General features: G+C 41.2%; 1 protein-coding gene and 1 long non-coding RNA gene across 2 annotated transcripts in view; one reads left to right on the forward strand and one right to left on the reverse strand.

Moving 5' to 3' along the window:
• LOC307044809 overlaps positions 1–20,203 on the reverse strand; it is a 449,985-nt gene that overhangs the window by 207,276 nt on the left and 222,506 nt on the right. The gene's annotated exons all lie outside the window — the stretch shown is intronic.
• adamts3 (ADAM metallopeptidase with thrombospondin type 1 motif, 3) overlaps positions 1–20,203 on the forward strand; it is a 201,035-nt gene that overhangs the window by 135,171 nt on the left and 45,661 nt on the right. The window contains exons 11-12 of the mRNA XM_079690199.1: positions 14,927–15,040; positions 19,801–19,946. Of these exons, the coding sequence (XP_079546325.1) occupies positions 14,927–15,040; positions 19,801–19,946 (260 nt within the window). The remainder of the gene's footprint in view (positions 1–14,926; positions 15,041–19,800; positions 19,947–20,203) is intronic.

Below are 20,203 nucleotides of genomic sequence, written 5' to 3' on the forward strand. Positions count from 1 at the left end.
GCGAGGAGCGGACAGGCTTCCGGGTCGGCGATACAGCGAGAACAAGAGAAACTCATCCTGAGCACACACAAACACTCACATTTGAAGTAAAAACAATAAGTGTGGCTTGATATTGAGTAAGAAAAAGGTTAATAACGCTGTGAGAATGGGTCTGCGGAGAGCATTTCTCCGCGATCCCAACTTAGCTGCCCCAAAAACGTTTACCCATTCAAACAGTCGTGGTAGATACCTTGTTTGTTTTAAACATCATAAATACACAAACAACAATGAATACTTACAGGTTGTGTACCCGAATCTCCCGCTGGTCCAAACAAAGTAGGAACAGCATCGTTCTTCAGTGCCCTAAGCTCAGTGGCGGCTGGTGGAAATTATTTTAGGTGGGGCTATTGTAATGGTGAATAAACCACACGGGGAACATTTTGAGAAATTACCCCTTAAATTAAATTGGCTACACTATTTCATCGTTGCTGTTGTATGATTGGTGTTTAGCTACGGTATTTAGCGTCTACAGCACCTCCGCTTTTAGTGTTGAAGTAGACCCAAACGTCGCCCGGAGGTCCCCCGGTGTTGTTGCGGGAGCGCTGCACTAGCTAAGGCTCCACTAGCTAACGCTACATTAGCAAAACAAACGCTTATTTATTTTGCAAATGGCTTCAAACACGTTCCCCTCCACTGGTTTCAACCAAGCACTAAATTAGATGTTTTCCAACCAAATACGGTTGAACTGACACTTCCCCATATTAATTTGTAAGTAGATTCAAAGATACATGACAGTGTTTTCCCTATATACAAATAGTGGCGGCGCAGCGCCACTGCTGAAATATGAGCGCCGCTGCTAGGGGGCGCCAGCCAGGTACCCAAAAAAAAAAAAAAAAACCTATTTTTTTTTTCTTTACTTTTTTCTTTCTTTCTTAAAATAATAATAAGTGGCGACCCTTTTTCATTTTTGATTGTTTGTTATGTGGATTTGTAGTATTTGTGTTACTGGCATAGGCGACACAGGCGGTTGCCTATGGCGCCAGATCTGGGGGGCGCTGCGCTGGTAGCTCTGGGAGGGGAAAAACATTTTTGACCGTTGGTGCTCATCCAAATGTTCGGCTTTGATGTAACAACATTCATAATTAAGTCAATGTAACACCCTTTTCACCCCGGTTACACGTTTAATTTGCCCTGTACGGTGGGCGCTGTAAGTGATGAAAGTGGGGGATGTTGGCTTATCAGGCGCCCGCAGCTCACAGCCAAAGTGCGAGCGTGGTAGCGAGAGAGCGAGCAAGGGAGAGGGCGCACCGGTACCGGCGCTGTTGTTATTAGAATCTGGTGCTAGCTGCGCTAACGGATATGAGAAGTAGATGTTTCTGCAGGGTGGAGAAAAGCTCTCCTGTCAGACTGAGAGGCTCAGGGAGGTAAAGGACTCTCTGAGTATTTAGATAGTTAATTTTTGTCTAAGTTATCTCAGTGGGTCTCAAACGTTTTGACCACAAATTATGTAAACACATATTTCCAAGGCACTCCTTTATAATTATTAGGATAAATAAAAACAGGTTTGAAATCACTCCAATGTATACTATAGGACAGTAATCCAAAAATATCATTTAAAGTTGGAGAGATACAAAAATAGGAATAAATAAATCAATGTTAACTAGGTAAAATACGATATGAATGAACAACAAAAATAAAATAAGCTACATTTATTTGTTATTGGCTATGGAAGGTTATTGGTTATGTTCACATACTTATTTGATTATTAAAATGTAAACCGATCTTTTTCATATGGGCGTTTTAGAGTTGTACCCCCTAGATCAGGTCTTTAGTAATTGTGTGCTCAAAGTGCACCACATTGAAGCATTTTACTGTAAAATGTTCAAAAAAATATCTTCCGGGGGGGGCATACCCCCGGACCCCCCTATTGGAAGTGACGTCCACCCCCCAATTCAAACATGTTTATACAATACTAAATACATTTCAAGCCATTTTGACGTCTATTACCTATGTCAATAAGTTTCTGTGTGTATTTGTCTTTTGTAGAAATGTTTCATTTATTCTTTACACATAAAATGTCGCCTAAAATCTCACCTAGGGCAGCAAATTGTCTAGAACCGGCCCTGGTACTAGGCCTCAAGAGCCTTTCTTGTGCTGACACATAGAAACAAATTGGCGGGGCGCACTTCACACGTGCACACACTAAAAAATTCCACGCGCTCCGCGCTCACATTGTGCTGGGCCCACGTGCCTTAGCACCGCTGCTATGACTCCATCCTAGGGGAAACACTGCATGAGTTTCCGACTGCCGCAAGCTGAAGCTTGGTTGCTAGGTTACTAGCTGGGTGTTCTCCAATAAGGGGCCGGGGGAAACAAAGTTAATGATTACTGGTTCCATGTTGATTTACTTCAATACAAATTGTTGGGGGGAACATAAAGGCTATTACCGTACTGGTTACTTTGCAGCCCGGACATTTACCCCAAAACACATTTAGACGCTATCGCAACACAGAAGTACCTTTCAAATCCGATCATTTTTAAGACCTTCTAAATCATATTTAAGACCTTTCTTATTTTTTTGGTCATATTTAAGACCTTTTTAAGGCCTTACATTCAGGTTATGAAATGTAAGACTTTTTAAGACCCCGCGGGAACCCTGAGGAGGCTAAATACGAACATTATATGCAGACACAGACGTGGTTCAGAAACACAGAAATATTAGAAAACAGACCATTAAGGCAAAACATCATTTTGACAGCATTTGATGGATGCTGTCAAAACTCAACTACAATAATGTGTGTGTGTGTGCGTGTGCGTGTGTGTGCGTGTGTGTGTGTGTGTGTGTGTGTGTGTGTGTGTGTGTGTGTGTGTGTGTGTGTGTGTGTGTGTGTGTGTGTGTGTGTGTGTGTGTGTGTGTGTGTGTGTGTGTGTGTGTGTGTGTGTGTGTGTGTGTGTGTGTGTGTGTGTGTGTGTGTGTGTGTGTGTGTTTATAGTATCTGTCCCCGGCTGTTTGAAGAGCAAGCATGGGAAACAAAAGACAGTGTTTACCTCTTTGCATCCAGCTAGTCAAACACACAGTTACAATCACACTCCCTGTGATTGACATAATTAATAGATAGTTTAGCTTCTCACCATCATTTGCTGTGGCCCACTGATGTTAACGATCGTAACTGAAAGGCTGCCTGTCAAACGTGAACATTCAGCCACGTGTCTCGCAAACTCTCGCGAGAGTTTTACACAAGACGGATCCTTTCTAGCCATAACCCTGCACCCTGATCATCAGATTTGACGACGCTGATTGGCTGAAATTATGTTTCGGAGCCATAGCTTACAGATAGCAACAGTCAGCTGCTAGTGGCTGCTGCTGCACTGGTTGAGGGCTCCTCTCTTAGCGCCCAGACGAGAGAGGGTAATGATACACGGGCAAGGCCAGGCAGGAAACATGTGACTTATCAGTAACTTTAGACATCGTAACACCATTTTAAACGAGATTTTATCGTAGATTATACATTTTACTGATACCAATTATATAATATTTACCCAGTTCATTAAAAATTCAAATTAAAAACATATGTTTTAAAAAATATATATTTAAAAAAATATATATATGCGTGGCTTTGTTTTGTGAAATGCTGGCAGAGGGTGTGGCCTCTGGGTATTCACACGTCACAGTACCCAGGAAGTAAACAATGAAAATTAGAAATCTCCAACGAGGCGTTTTGGGGCAGCATAGACTGTGTTAGAGTTTTACTCGCTACAGGGTGTACTTTGAGGGTTTTTGACTCTGCAGACCATTTACATGCATAAAAACCTTCATAAGAAACAAGGGGACGGGTAACAACCGGAAAAGCATGACATGGGCTCTTTAAGAAAGAACATGTCAAGCTACAATATGTGCTGTATCAGAAACAATGCGCGGCGTGTTGTGGGAGTAATATGGTCTGTGTTTACAATAGCAAGCATGCTAACACTCAGAGCTAACGCTGTACTGGAGAGAATATGTGTAATGTAACGTCCTTGCGATAAACCCTGCGAGAGAGAAACGTTTGAGCTCCATACTGTTTTAGAAATAAAGCTTGAAGTGGTTGGGAACACAATATGGCATTTAATCACGGCAGCGTTTAGCTGAGTTTCTCCCGGTAGAAATCTCTCTAGCAGGGGGAAGCTGCGTGACGCTACAAAGGGGCGTGGCTAGCAGCAGCCGTTCCATTTAAAGCAGAATCAGCCTTTTTGGAACAGGGCTGGAATAGAGGGGTATGAGCAGTATGAGTTATGGCTACAATGGGTGATCTGTTTGGTATTTTAGGCAAAACACTTCACAGACATGTTTTGTATAGGTAAGGCCATACAATATATTTTTCAAATATAGCATAATAGGTCCACTTTAAAGCATGTAAACAAGTCACAGTAGAGGCACAAAATACATATCATGAACCTGAAAATGAGCATGATATGTCCTCTTTAAAAATGTGAATACATTTAGAATGATAATGTTATGCTTGATGTATTTTAATTTGATAAATGTGTTTTATTTGGCTCCCTTCTATGAGGTCTGCTGGTAACAGAAATACCCTAAAAGCTTTAGGAAAACAGTGTATCACAATGATCACTTACTACTGAGATAACGCTATCAGTCACACATCATTGAGAAATGTTGAGTGCTCACAAATTAAACCACATGCACAAGAGGTACTAAACTAAAGTGTTAGCTCTGCCGCTGTAGTGCTCTTACTGTAGGTGAAACCAGTTTTTTGGCACCAACATGATGATGGCATCCTCCTTAAATGTAATGGACTACAAGTGGTTCCATTTTGAATTCTGTGCCATGCATCGCTATTTCTCTGTATTATTGATATTTTATGGGTTATTTATTTTAGGTCCTTGCCAAAAACTACATTTTATAAAACACTTTTAAGCACACCATGATAAGATATATCTTGCCTAATGCCATCTTTACTAATTAAAGCTGTAACACACCGTATTGCAATTTAATAATATACGTCCATCCATCTAGAGTACGCTGGAAAAAAGGTTTATGCAGAATATTACCTTGAAATAAAGATTCCTGCTTACTGTAATACTCCATTAAATCAGTCAGTCATTCGCTGGAGATCTTTTAATCAAATGTTTTAGTGCCGCAAGAGATTACTATAACAGTAAACTTAAAAATTCCTGTTCAACTACATTAAAATAGTATGGTACATATAGAATATTTGGCAAGTTAAACATTGAATTACTTTAAGAAGTTGCAGACACTGAAGCAAATCAAAGTTGACAGCAAGCTGAGGGCTTCTTCCCAGAACTCATCCGAGAAGGTAATCTGCAGTTATTAACCTAATCAGCTCTGATCTTGGTTGTGATAGACTCATCCGCTGGAGATAAGAAATTTTTAAAGTAGGAGATACAGCTCTTAGCTACGGTGTGGGCCTTCAAGCTCTATACACTCTTTGGGGGTTGGGTTTTGGGCAATTCTGGGGACTGGGTTCTATCAAAATGTTGAGGCTCAAAATACATTTAAAGAAAAATGAAAAACGGAGCAGTCTATACCAAAAGATACATGTATTTGTTTAAAGCTGGCAACCAGGACATTTCAAATGTTTCAACTAAAATAATCTGGGTCAACAACGCCATTTCCATCTTCTCATATTGTAAATATGTGAAGGATTTGCCAAAGAAATATAGTTATCTTGTTTGCATCCACTTCTGGAACAAGTGTTGCTGAAAGACTCAAAAAACATTTAAACGAAGAAAAATATATCAAAACCCAAAACAGGTCTGAATAAAATACTAAGGGAGCAAATGTTCAGTATGGAAGCTATAATTAAAGAATGTTCTGACATTTTACAGAGATGTCAAGCACCAAATCTGATCACCAATCTACCACAAATTAAACAGCATCACAACATTTGTTTGGGTGTTTTTCTACAAACAAAAGCTGTTATCAAATGTATTTTTTGCTTTGTCCAAATATGACATCTGCAATTTTTGAACAACTGCTGTTGGCCTCCCTAGTTAGCCTGAAGTGACCGACACACACAAGCTGTTGGAGCGGGCAGCTTCACACAATTGCACTTTGTGTAAACAGAACAAGAGGGACAGAGCTGCAATCAGAGTAAGAATAGCCTCTGTATATCACTTGTTCATCAGAGCCAAGACTTTTTCTATCACAATCGAAAATCGTTTTTCTTTGTTTAGAACAAAAGGCATTAATTCCTGCTAATTGTCTTGTGTTCCTCTGCAAACAAAGAGACATTAACCTGAGCAATGTAACAAGATTGGAAAAGAAGACATGGTATCTGCAGACATGTTCACAGAATCGTAGTAATTGTTACGGGATTCTAATGTGCGAGTGTTAGATTTATTTCTATTAAGTCCTATTACTGTAAATGAGACGGGCAAATGAAGTGGATGTAAATCTCTGACCCCAATCATGGTGAAATTAACACCTATCGGCCCTTTATATGTTATCTGAATGCATCTGAACCTATGAAAACTAATACTGGAAAGTATACCATATAGCATTTTCCATGAGCAGATATGGTACCAATAAATCCTTTTTATTACAATCATCCCAAGTTTTCTAAAATGAGCGTTCTATGTGGCAAAAAAATATCAAGCATACAATTTTTCTCGGGCCAATAACAAACTTTCTGTCAGGACCTCGACACAAACTGATGAACCCAAATGCACGACCCAGAGACAAAGTCTTGAATGTAACAAAGAGTATATTTATTGTCACAGGTCTGGTAATCCCTCTTATCAAGTAGGTAGTGGAAATAACAAAAAGCGCTCACAAGGAGGAAAAAACTAAGCGACTTTATAAAAACGTAAGCCTACAAAATAAACAAAATAACAAAACCTGACATGAGAGAAAAGCAATTCTTTCTGAGCTGAGGCTTGGCACGACCATTCGGGCAAACAAACAAGATGAACTGACACAGAACAGGGGAAGACAGGACTATTTAACCATGAGGTGAGTGGGAACAGGTGGAAACAATCAGGGGCGGGGCAGACACTGATGATGGCGGGAAAAACACACAAGGGGAGGTAAGTACAAAATAAACAGGAAATGACAGACATAATATAATTAGGGCCGGGACTCGATTAAAAAAATTAATCTAATTAATTACAGGCTTTGTAATTAATTAATCGCAATTAATCGCATTTTTAATCACATAGAAATATTTGACCTGAGAACAGTGAGAAGCAATTTTTTTCACATGGATTTTAGTATACCATTGAATAATGACTGAATACATAAGCTTAAGCAACAAAACATTGTTTATTTTTTTCAAGGTAGTACACTGGCCATAAAGTGTAGCAATAGCATATTTAGGAATATAGTACATTTCAGAGATTCAGGTAGCCTATAGGTAGGTAGACCTTCTGTAAACTATAACACTTTCTTTTTTAAGTAAAAAACAATACTTTCAAGTACATTCAGAACATTGGAAACCCTGACTATTAGAAAACATCTCCTTGTTGCTTCAGAGGCCATAACAGACTTTGTTGATTTACCAAAAGTTGATTTAAAAAATCTAATAAATTTCAGTCCAACTCTCTCAATAACCTTGGCCAAAACAATAAATAGTTCAACATAAAGTGCCAGTTGCACCAACAACATAATAAATAGTTCAACATAAAGTGTACTGTACCAATTTAAAATAAAATAAAAAAGTGCCAATGATTGACCTCAATCCCTCCTATTCTTCCAATATCCTGATGAAAAATAAAATGTCTCTGTTGCATAGGCCACTGTTTGATCAACGCGAATTGGGTGTGGGTCCTTGTAATCCGAGTCGGGCTAACGTCCACGCTAGCTTCCACGCTAGCTGCTATAGGTTTTGCATTGAGGTGATACTTGAGGCTTGATGTGCTGCGGTGATATGCAAATTCCTTTTTGCATAATTTGCAAAAAACCTTGCTCTTATCGACGCTTCCATCCGTCCGTTTTTTAAAACAAAATGTCCCATCCACGGGGCCAACCAAAGCGGTCTCATCAGCTTCTTCGTTCGACTATTGTTCACTGTGGTTTGTTGTTGTCTGAAGTCATGAACGTTAGTTGGTGGTCCAGTATAATCGGTACCCCTGAAACTCATCCAGTGAGAAACGTTCCGCGGTACAAAAATAAGTGCGATTAAAATGCGTACATTTTTGCGTAATTAATTAATCTTAATTAACGCGTTAAAGTCCCGGCCCTAAATATAATACATAAACATAACTAACACATTTGACTAGACAAACTTTTTTCTTATTTGCCGCATGCTTCATAAGGTCCTCTTACCTTATTGAAAAAAAGACATGAGGTCAAAAAATGTATCCAAATCTGGAATAAAAACAAATAACTTTTACCTAAGATGTATTATAAGTGTGGGGGAAACTTCTGTAGCAATGGAGAGTCAGGACTCAGAGAGACACGAGGAGAGCTAGAGGTTTGATGTCAAACACTGATGGTTTATTTGGAGTTTCAGCTGGAGAGTTGACAAGACAGGTGGTGTGTCACGAGTTGACACAGCGGTTGCCAAACCAATTCTGAAGAACTCTTTCTGTAGCTCGAGGTTTTAACTGGTTCGGAGTGTAATAATAAACCTTCTTCATCAGTGAGACTAAACATTATGGACCCTGAGTCTAACTAGAGCTCTCGTCCATAGAAAAGAATGTGCGCCAGGGAACCTTCGTCCCTGAACAGTACACTACCTCATGGCGGCTTGTGCTCTGTCATAGACTGGCTACAACAAAATGTTTTGCCATTTGATAGTATAAATTAACTTTTATTAATCCGTGAGGGAATTTAAGTTTTTCACTCTGTTGAATTCACGGTACACACACATAGAAATACAGATATGCACAAACACATGCATTTTATAGAGAGGTGCCAGAGCAAAGAGGTTGCCAGGCTTTCCAGCACCAGGAAGCAGTTTGGGGTTTGAGGCGGCATCTCTCCAGATACCAGTCCAGACTCTGTGTTTTTTTGGTCCGATTGGGACTTGAACCAGCCACCATTAAGTTCCCAAGCCAAGTCCCTACAGACACAGCTGCTGCCGCCCCATTTGTGCAACAGAAGAGGACTAGGTAGCTGGATCTGCAGTTCCGTAAAGCAAAAAGCAAAGAAAATGCATAATTTTATGAAGAACACATGGCAACACATTCTCACTCCCAACTCGGCCTATGTTGACGTTATGTCAGGGTCCCTGTCATCACTTTCCAACGCAAGGGGGGACCCTTTAGCGTCAAGTTTCAACTCTCAGGGAGTCCCATTGACTTAGGCATAGAGCTCCGTGAACGTTGGTAATAGACGAGTTGGGATCGCGGCAAAATGCTCGCCGCAGATCCATTCTCACAGCGTTTATCAACCTTTTTCTTACTCAATATCAAGCCACACTTATTGTTTTTACTTCTTTATTTTAATTGAATAATTTCTGACTTTTGTTGCTGTCAGTGAGGGGGAGAGTAGGGGCTCAGAAAACTGAAATCTGTATTGTTTCATAGTTTTTTCCTTCTAATTTTGCATTCTTTCCTAAACCACACACTGTTATTTACTCAACAATAAGACACAATTATCCTTGCGTTTATTTATTTGTTTGATTAATAAACACAAGTCCGTCAGGACCGAGGGTCGGAGCAGCTCATAGTAGTTGCTTTAGAGAATTTTACACCCGGAAGTAAGTATTCTCTTTCTTGTCAAACCCCGTGATTAGTCCTCAAGCTCTGTGGTTGGATGTTTGAGTGGCAGTGTGCCGAGGGTTACGCCTATGGATACTCCGAGCGTCAAACAGCACTTTGCAATGCGATGAAACCACGGTAGACTATCCAAAACTGGATTCGAATGGGTCCGTACATACTTTCCCCCTATGAAAGTATGTACTCTTAATATTTGTGTTAACAAAATTATTCACTAAAGTGCTTTAACCACTAGGCGGTTAAAGCACTTAACACAATCAAATATACTGCTGTTGCCAGTTTAGTTTATGATGGATGTATTTTGTTATCCACACATATATTGTTTTTATATTTGTAACACCAAACCGACAGAAAATATGGTCTTAACATGACCCAGTGGTCTAGTTAATAAAAAATATATTATCAAACATAATATTAAACTGAACTCTTATTTTGAAAATACAGCTTTCTGTGTTCGAATGAGCCGCTCCGACTCTCGGTCCTGACGGACTGCAAAAATCCGACATTATACAAACAAACAAATAAATAAACACAAGGATAATTGTGTCTTATTGTTGAGTAAATAACAGTGTGTGGTTTAGAAAATAATTCAAAATTGGAAGGAAAAAACGGTGAAACAATGCAGATTTCAGTATTCTGAGCCCCTACTCTCCCCATAACTGACAGCAACAAAAGCCCGACATTATTCAATTAAAATAAAGAAGAACACAATAAGTGTGGCTTGATATTGAGTAAGAAAAATGTTGATAAACGCTGTGAGAATGGATCTGCGGAGCCGCGATCCCAACTCGTCTATTACCAACGTTCAGGGAGTCTATGCAAGTCAATGGAACTCCCTGAGAGTTGAAACTTGACGCTAAAGGGTCCCCCCTTGCGTTGGAAAGTGACAACAGGGACCCTGACATAACGTCAACATAGGCCGAGTTGGGAGTGAGAATGGAGGCACAGGGTTATGATAGATTGAACGCAAAAAGTGCCAGCACGCCACTACTGGTGAAGAGGCTTAGAAAATGAGCGTGGGTATTTCTATGGCCGTGACTTGCCATTAAGAACGAAGTACAATTCACCCAATGAGCGCAAATAAATGTTGTTCATTAAACACAATGTATTGGGCTGAGATAGTTATTAATATCTTATTATTAGCTTTCAAATGAAACATGTTTGCAATGTTAATGTGAGATTTGCCGCAGTAATTGAAGGTTGAACAGGAAAGTGACAATTGGGGAAATATAATGACACACATAAAGGAAAATATGCACATCAATACCATAAGGGAGGAGAACGTTTAATTGCTTTACCATTTTTCATCAATTTTCACTCGTAGCGCACATTTTAAAAATGAAAAAATATGAGTATCTTAAACCAATGGAATATATGAATAAAAGTAATCTCATAAAAATGCCGGTAGTAATCTGATCTCTGGCTTGAATACCATGCAGATAAGAGGAGCTTCATGACAGAGAAGGATGTCAGAAGAGGAGAGAGACTGAGCGATCCGACGGATCCCTCTCAGCCTGTTGATGGGAACGGATCGAATAAATCATTTTAGGGCTTGTGTTGTTCACGAAGCCTTTTGTCAGAAGGATGCTCAGGGCAGCTAAAAAGCTAATTTTCGAGTTCTCTCAATGAGTCCTGTCCGTTCTATTCTTCCTTTAAAAAAATACGACCTTGAAGGGACGAAAAACATCCCAACTCCTCTCAGCTGAGTGCCTGACAGTGGAGCTTGTAACTCTTGGGCGGCAGCTGTCCGTCAGATATAGAGGAGTTTGACTGCAATACTACCTCATATATTTTATACTTTATGTCATCCTGGTTTATGTTTTATACTGTATGTATACAAATCATCATCCGCCATATTAACACAAAACATTTCCGCCTTTGGGTTGCCATGAGTTACACGTTTGTTTTACATCAACAGTACCAGTTAAGGCTCATTCACTTCACTGTGTTTCAGTTTCGTACATTTGACCCATGTAAACAGCTGAGGTGCCACATTTCCACCAGACTCCATAACATATTTACCATTCTGAAACTGTGCCATTATTATAAATTATATAAATTATCAGCGTACAGACGATCGTGAATTATCAACGGGGGACCTCGACGCTCGTGAACTACTGTATAGGAGGGCGGGGGAAGCAGTGTGTGGACCTGTCAGCGCAACTTACATGCCGAATTTAACAAACTACTTTAAATAATTGGTTTAAACGGCATAATAATAAGTTCTGATTCTCCAGAACACACAGATGGCCAGTCCGCCCCTGTGTAGCATATTATTTCGATGAGAGATGAGCAGATTGCCACTGGGCTTTCAACTAAAGACATAGCCAAGCAAAAACTGCGGCATTTTTACAGCTCCTTATGGGTAGGCCTACTGCAATTTGTGAAGTGCTTTCCTCCGTGGTGAAACGATCAGCACTGCACCACAGAGGAAAGCGGCAGAAAGTCGCCTGGAGTTAAAGAGAGCGGGGCTGCTGGTGCGTGCATGGCTTCCTTCTGCAGGTAACGGGGAGACGCGCCCTGGCGGCAGTCTCGTTCAGGATCCAAAAATACAATTTAAATGTTTTGCACTAACCTGATTGTAAACACATATAATAAGTCCAGGGTTGCCAAGTCTCACGCATCTGGCAAACCGGCGATCGTTTTTGGGTCATTCTACAGAAAAGGTGGAAGTACTGTCACTTACTTTTGCAGACACCAAAATACATGACGTTGATCTAATACTCACATTCATTATATGTTGAATAAATAGAGATTGTCTTTGCAATGGTACTAAATTAAAAAAAATTAAAAATTGTTTTATACATAAATTGCTATTTATTTAAAATGCCAAGTTCAAGGAACTGCCTTGTCACTTTGATCATACATGGAAGTGGAGCCTATAGTTTTCATTTAAAAAAATGTTTTTTCAATAAATAAATCTCATTCATATTTACATAACATTACATGCATTGATTATAACACTGAAATGGTAACAAAAAACGCAAATGATAAGTAATAATATCCAATAAATGTCAGTCACCCAAAATTACATCATTGGTGTTACTGCTAAACAAAACGCTTTTATTTTTGAAATAATGTACTGTCTCTGAAGTGCTTCCTGTAACAAGAGATCATTTGAGGCAGTGCAGTGGACATAAGGAAAGTCAGATACTTCTTACTTTGTTTGTTAAAGGTGTCATTTTATCTTCAAATTTTAGGTGCGTCTTTCAAGTCTCTCATTAGTGTTACTCATTGCATAGCCCTAGGGGTGAACATTTGAATGGGAAAATGTATTGTATTGAAGAGTTAAACGATTTTGATATTGACTGAAGCCACATTTGGTCTGACACATTGCAGCCATTTTGTTAAAATGGTAGTGTTTTCTCCAAATTGTCACTGGTGTTACCGTCACTGGTGTTACTCTTCTTCCTGGTAACACGTAACACCAGTCACGTTCCTATGTAAATAAGCATTGTATAATGTATACAAATAATACAAATAATAAAAATACTTTAAGCTCTACTTGTTGTGGATTCATCAAGTTAAGAGTTAGTTATTGCTATTCAACAGGTTTTAGATGTGTTTAGAAGGTATATATTTCAGCAGATTTGTATCACCCAGATTCCACCTTTTCTGTAGAATTTATTTTTTGGTTGGTTATTTACGATGTTGAGTTGACAGCTTCTCAAGCTGTCGATCCGCCCCCACCACTCTTAACAACATGGGCGTCACAGCCATTATATGAGGGTGGGACAAGTCCCCCCCACCTTTTAAAATGATTAGTTTAGACCCCCCACTTTTACCATGTGGAAAGTCCGTGCATCTGTCTATCCACTCTCCGCTCTTTGTAGAACACTGTGTCAGTGCTTCATTATCAAATCCATTCCACTTGCTTATTGTGAGAATGCCCACATAAATGAAACTCCGTACCATGTTTTCACTGCTACTTTGTACCAAAGCAGATTCTCAGAGCCATACACATGAACCGTACACATGCTGCGTTTTTTGCGTAGCTGTGTCTTGTTGTAAGCCCTGTGGCGATCTGTTCTGTTCATCTGTCATATCATACAATAAAGCCATCGAAAATAATATGATACAGCATTAAAAGTTATTCTGGGTCTTTGTGTGTCATAGCTCGGCTGTGTGTGTGGCACGACGAGCGCATTTTGTGTGAGCGAGAGAGTGAACGAGAGAGAGGTACATAAGGAGTTGTTTCTACAACAAGGAGGAGGAGAGCTCTCTCCTGTCTGACAAATCTTATAACGTCAGCTCAGGGAGGTAAAGTGCCTCTGAGTGTTTAGATCGTTGACTTTAGTCTAAGTTATCTCATGTAAACAAGTATTTCCAAGGCACACCTTTTGATATGATCATTATAAAAGAACAAGAGAATAACAGGTATGAAATAATTCCAATTCCTAGGACAGTAAAACAAAAATACAGTTTAAAAGGGGAGTGATTACTAAAATATGCATAAAGAAAAAGTAAGTCTGTTTTAAACAGTACTGTTTCACATGGGTGTTATTGAGAGATGTATCCATAGATTTAGCCCCTAACTTTGCTCTCAAAGTGCACCAGATAGATCCATTTAACTTCAACATTTAAAAGAAATCTTCCCGGGGGAGCATTCCCCCGGACCCCCCAAGAAGAGGTTAGATCCGCCACCTGCCCACACCCCCCGTCAAATTGTCCCACCCACATTGAGGATGCTTCCTACACCCATACGTTAACAGACAGCAGAGCAGTGGGAGCCGGTTGGTCAATCCCCGACCCGCATTGCGCATGCACAGATCTAAGATCTAAGATCCAGTAGAAATGATAACAAAGTTAAAGTCTGCTGCTTATTGTACTACTCGGCCAAAATAGGGTCAAAGAGTATATGAATAAGGGGGTTGTCGACCCTCCGCTTCGCGTCGGGCCGAACCACGGCCCTTAGCTGTGATATAATGAGCATATACCACGGCCTGTCGTGAGCTATTGCTTAAATATCCTATATATATGCTAAGGTCCCGCTGCTGACACGATAGCAGTCCTTTAGTGCGCATATGTGTAATTAAACCCAAGATATCAAAATCTTGCTCCAGCCAGGTACCCAAAGTTGGCAACCCTGATAAGTCATGATGTTGCCATTATAATCTGCACCAAAAACAGATCACAAATGTAATATACAACCCGCTTAGGAGTGCAGCTCATTTTCCATTCTATGTGCGTCAGATTCATGCCTGTTACACCTAAATGTTCAGCTCACTTTACCTCACACACAATTTTCCTCTTCTCTGCGTTTCAGTTCCGTACATTTGACCCATGTAAACAGCTGTGGTGCAGTCATCCAGACAATCCGTACTTCTGCAAAACCAAGAAGGGTCCGCCTCTCGATGGGACAGAGTGTGCTCCTGGAAAAGTAAGTATGTCTATTATATGCAGTACTACATGGCCACTGGTTTGGAGAGCCGAGAAAAAGGTGTCTGGACGTAGAGAAAAGACTAGAATGGCAATCAGAGAACGCGCGCCCAATGTCAATGGTGAATTCAAATACTTTTTGAATAGTCCTATCCCAAGGTGAAATTTTGTTTTCCTATCTCCTTTGTATTCATGAGCTTTATGTCATAATGTGGAAACAAGGACACTACTGATAAGACGTGTTAGATGTGATTGCTCAGAGAATTTAAATAAAGCACATATTGTGCACTGAATTTGACTTTTAACCAATTTACTGATATTTTGCAGAATTTAGTTCCTGTTGGAGTTTGAAAATTGTTAAAATATGTTTTTTGAAATAATCCAGTGTTTTAGATATACATTTTTTTTAAATATACAAAAACACTCTGAACAAGTTGTTTAATTGTATTATATATTCCCCATAGTCTTAAACAAATAACTCAATACCAAAATCACCAAAATAGATCCAGTGGTTATAAATTCTGTCGTAAAATACTGTTTCCTCGGCTGGAAATGGCGGCCATTTTGGAAACGTATTTTTAAAATAAATGACCCCAAAGGGATGAATTTTGGTGCTTGTTTCCACTGTTCCACAAGATTGTTATAGCTATCTGCAGGACTATTGTAATAATAATAATTATAATAATTATAATAATTATAATAATAATAATAATACATTATACTTGTATAGCGCTTTTCTAGAAACTCAAAGACGCTTTGACAGAGAATACAAATCATTTAAAAAAAACAACAGAGAAAAATACAAAAACAGATAAAAAAACTGAAAATAGGGGGGGGGTGGTCAATGGTTGAATGCAGTGTTGAACAGGTGGGTTTTGAGTGATTTTTTGAATGCGGTGAGGGAGGAAGAATCTTTGATGGATTAGATAATGATTACACAATAGCCGCAATCATACAGCAGTTCTCATTCATAACACTCCGTTCGATGTCTCACTATGGGATGCGCCTCAACGCGTATGCAAACAGAAGCATCAATCTCATTACGCCAATCCTGATTGGCTGGTGATCTTGACGTCTACGTCAGGGAAACCACCCATCCTTTAAGTAGCTTGCGCTACGTCGCAGCGTCATTCAAACACCTCTTCTCGCTTCAGAGCACATCTCGAATATCAGTAGCCGGGCTAGCTTAACGGTCCACAGACTGAACCCAAGCTAACATTCGGTCGACGGGCGCTTGCCGGTTACTTTTTTGCTTTGCAGAAGAATTGAACAAATATTAACACACCAGTTAATATTGTAATCTGCCCCGCCGTTTTTTCTTTCGAAATAACGGTAAGGTTTGATTTTTTTCTTCAAACAGTAACATACCTGTTGCTGGTTTATCCCTCCGCGCCAACCCCACGGCGAGCGAGGACGGACTCTTCTCTCCCTCACACCAGAGGAGACGGAGATAAGAAAGATATTAACACACCAGTTAATATTTTTTAAAGAAAAATCTACCCCGTCGTTTTTTCCTTTCGGAATAATGATAAGGTTGGATTTTTTTTCGGTAACATACCTGTTACTAGCTTGTCCCTCCGCACCGACACCCCGGCAAACAAGGATGGACCCTTCTCTCCCTCACACCAGAGGAATCGGAGGCTCGGCTCTGCGGCTGCGGGTTTAAGTTAAGATCTCTGGCACGGACTCACACCAGGTCTGCTCGTCCTGCCTTGGGCTGGAACACGCCCAGGAAGCTATCAATACCCCCGGTTCGTGCGGGCATTGTGCCCGCTTCACCATCAAGAGCCTCCGCCGACGGCTAGCGCGCCAAGCTAGCCTGTCGGGACAGGACCCCTTCGTGTCCGTTGATTCACCGGCCGGCAATCGGGACATGATGGCGACCGCCGTGGAGATTGAGCCCCGTGCTGTGTCAGGCTGGGGCTCAACAACGGCGGTAGCCGTGGAATCGGAGCCCCGCGCTGTGTCAAGCTGGGGCTCCCAACTGGACCTCACCGTGGTTCCACCCGCGGAGGATGTCCTAGAGCTGGATTATATGGAGGAGGACGAAGAGTATACCTCTGAGTTCCTCTTATCCGACTCGGATGAGCACAAAGAGGACATCTTCGTTTCATCTGCCCAGGCTGCCAAGCCGGAGGCGATGTCCGCTCCCCCGGGCGAAAGCACACCAGCTTCGCCCTGCCTCATTATGGACTTGCAGGCCGTGTGCCAACAAGCTGCGTCCAGGCTGGACATCCCCTGACCTGAAGTGGCCAAGGAGACCTCCAGATCTCGCTATGAGGGGAATAACTTGCCCCAAGCAGCAAGGATGAAGAGGCAGCTTCTCCCAGTCTTTCCAGAGATGCTGGACGAGGTGTCGGTCTCGTGAAAAGACCGCCCTTTCAGCAACAAGGCCCCAATCCAGGGCGCCTCCTCTTTGGACTGTGACGGCATGGAGAAGCTCGACCTGCTCCGCATGCCGCCCATGGAGCCACTGGTGGCAGCCCACCTCCAACCGCGGCTGGCTTCGGCACCGAGCAGGAACCCCACGCTACCGGCAAAGGCAGACCGCTTCCAGTCAGCAATGACCGAACGGGCCTATAAAGCCGCAGCTTTGTCTGCCAGGGTGCTCAACGTCTCCTCGCTGCTGACCGCCTACCAGGCGGAGCTCTGCGAGGACATGACGAACAAACCTGAGCCTGCCGTGTGGGATGAAATCGCAGCCGTGTGCAGTCCAAGCCACGGGCAAAGCACTGGGGATAATGGTGGTACAGAAGAGAGCCAGGTGGCTTAACCTGATGAACCTTCCAGACCGGAAAAAAGAGGACCTCTTGGACATGCGTATTGTTCCCGAGGGCATATTTTGCTCCGCTCTAGCTTCGAGGCAGCAGCGGTGTGAATCCAAAAAGAAGGAGGATGAGGCTCTCCAGCTTTGTCTTCCCCGAAGGGTCCAGCCGCCGCCTTCAACGGCCCCGTGGCAGTCCTTCGCTCAGGCTGCTTCACGTCCTGCCCGTTTCAAGATCCCGAAACAGCAGAGGCCACAGCCCGCCCCGAGTCTCCAGCCCAGACACGAGGCGAGGACGAGCTGGCCAAAAAAAGTCTCCGGTTCCGGCAGCAGCCGCTCAGGCACAGCCGGTCCAGACTTTCAGCCACCAGGAGAGGAAGAAGAAAAGGGCGGCCTGACAGCCTCCTCTCCTCGATAAAAGAGCTGGAAGTTCCCTGTTCTCCAGCTCCAGAACATGTTTCAGTGTTAGATGCTCATGTGTTTCCGGGGTGCAACCATGCCCCCATCTTCCCGCCGCCTCGAGTGATGTCAGAACGTCATCCTCAAGTTCGCGCCATGAGGGAAATGGACTTAACATCAAAGACAGCAAGCTCCGCTAAACAATGCATGTCAGTGGCAAGTATCAGCCTAACAATGACATATGATTGTTGAAAACAATGGGCTACCACTCTTTTTGGAACCTTTTTCACCAGATGATGTAACATTGCTGCAGGGTTTCTCTTTCAGTTCACTCAAATTCACACAATTGGCAAGAGGATGCTAACATTCAGCCACAAATGGATTCACAAAACTCACATTACCCAAGACAAAATGAAAACAAAAGGTTTTGTTTTTTTATTGGGATACATGCTCACGATGCTCAATGAACACATCAGACATTACTTCCACTTCAGCTGGCTCTGCAAACTAACACATTAATTTTGGAATCAAGCCCCTGACAGGATATCCCTGCTAACGAGCCCGCAGCGTCCCCCTTTCTGACCCTCTGTGTCAGTGACTGCTCTTCCCGTCATCAAGACACCCATCCAAATCCACAGACAACACTAAAAAACAAGAAACACAATACCCATCGCATAATGGTAGACCTTTTTGTAATGCAAATAATTTAACATCAGCACTAAGCAACACACTGGCAGCTTTCATGACTCCATTAAATCAGCCTGTGAACGAATCCCAGCTTAAAAAAGATGTATGTCTTTGTGCCAAAAACACTCCAACCCTACACCAGCAGCTATCATCATTTAACACTTATTCCATAATACACAATCCCTATCTTTTTAACATAATGAAATTACTTTCCTGTGATTCAGCACTTGTTAATGTAGCAACTATCTACTATTTATTCTCATTATTATTATCTTAATAATGATTGGGGACTTTTTCGTGATTGGTCCTTTTTTAATTTAGTTTTAATTTTCCCCTTTCAATACATTTCACCATTTTTACTTTTAGGGTTATTTATTTTAGTATTATGTAATTGTTCTGACATTCTCATGAATGATTACATGGATATACAGTCATGCCTAAAGGTAACAGCACTCACAACTTGACACCATATACCTTAACACACCAATCCCCTATCAAGTACACAAATGTTGCATATTGTGGTTTGCTTTAGCATTACACTTGTTGATGTAGCAAGTACCTAGTATTTGTTATTATTCTTAATACTACTATTTGTGTTATTGGTCATGTCTTTTTTTCACAAAATGTTATATTTATTTATTTAACTAACCATCATTAATTAAATGGTTATATATGTTGCTCTTTTGCTCTGTAATGATTGTTGCCTTTATTATTTGTATTGATTTATTTGATAAATACTCATACCTTAACCTGTGAGCACCCACCTCATTACCTATTATATATTCCCATGACACATCAATCCTCTAGCAATTACAAAGATGTCACAAAATACATTATTTTGCATAAATTCTGCTCTAAATAGATGTTATTTGAGTATTTTATGTTTCCCTGTCTCCTGTCATCCTCTGCAGTGGTGCTACAAAGGTCACTGCATGTGGAAGAATCCTAATCAGATCAAGCAAGATGGCGCCTGGGGCTCCTGGAGCAAGTATGGCTCCTGCTCCCGCTCTTGTGGTACTGGAGTTCGCTTCCGGACGCGTCAGTGCACCAGCCCAGCGTGAGTGACAGGCATTATTACAAAATGTTGACCTAAAGGAGGAGGTTGATCCTAGTTGGCAGGTATTGTTGGATAATTTAAGTGGGTAGATGTCCTTTTTTGTAACCTTAAATGTACCCTGCCTACTGAGCTACAGGGAGTGTGGGTATTATTCAGGCTATCCTAACCAGAAAAAGGACAGCATTGATTCGTCAAACACCTCAAACTACGCATATTCTCTCTAGTTGATTTTTATGTATTTTATGCAAAATGTCAAA

This window comes from Notothenia rossii, assembly GCF_949606895.1.
Source record: "Notothenia rossii genome assembly, chromosome: 6".
Taxonomy (NCBI): Eukaryota; Metazoa; Chordata; class Actinopteri; order Perciformes; family Nototheniidae; genus Notothenia; species Notothenia rossii.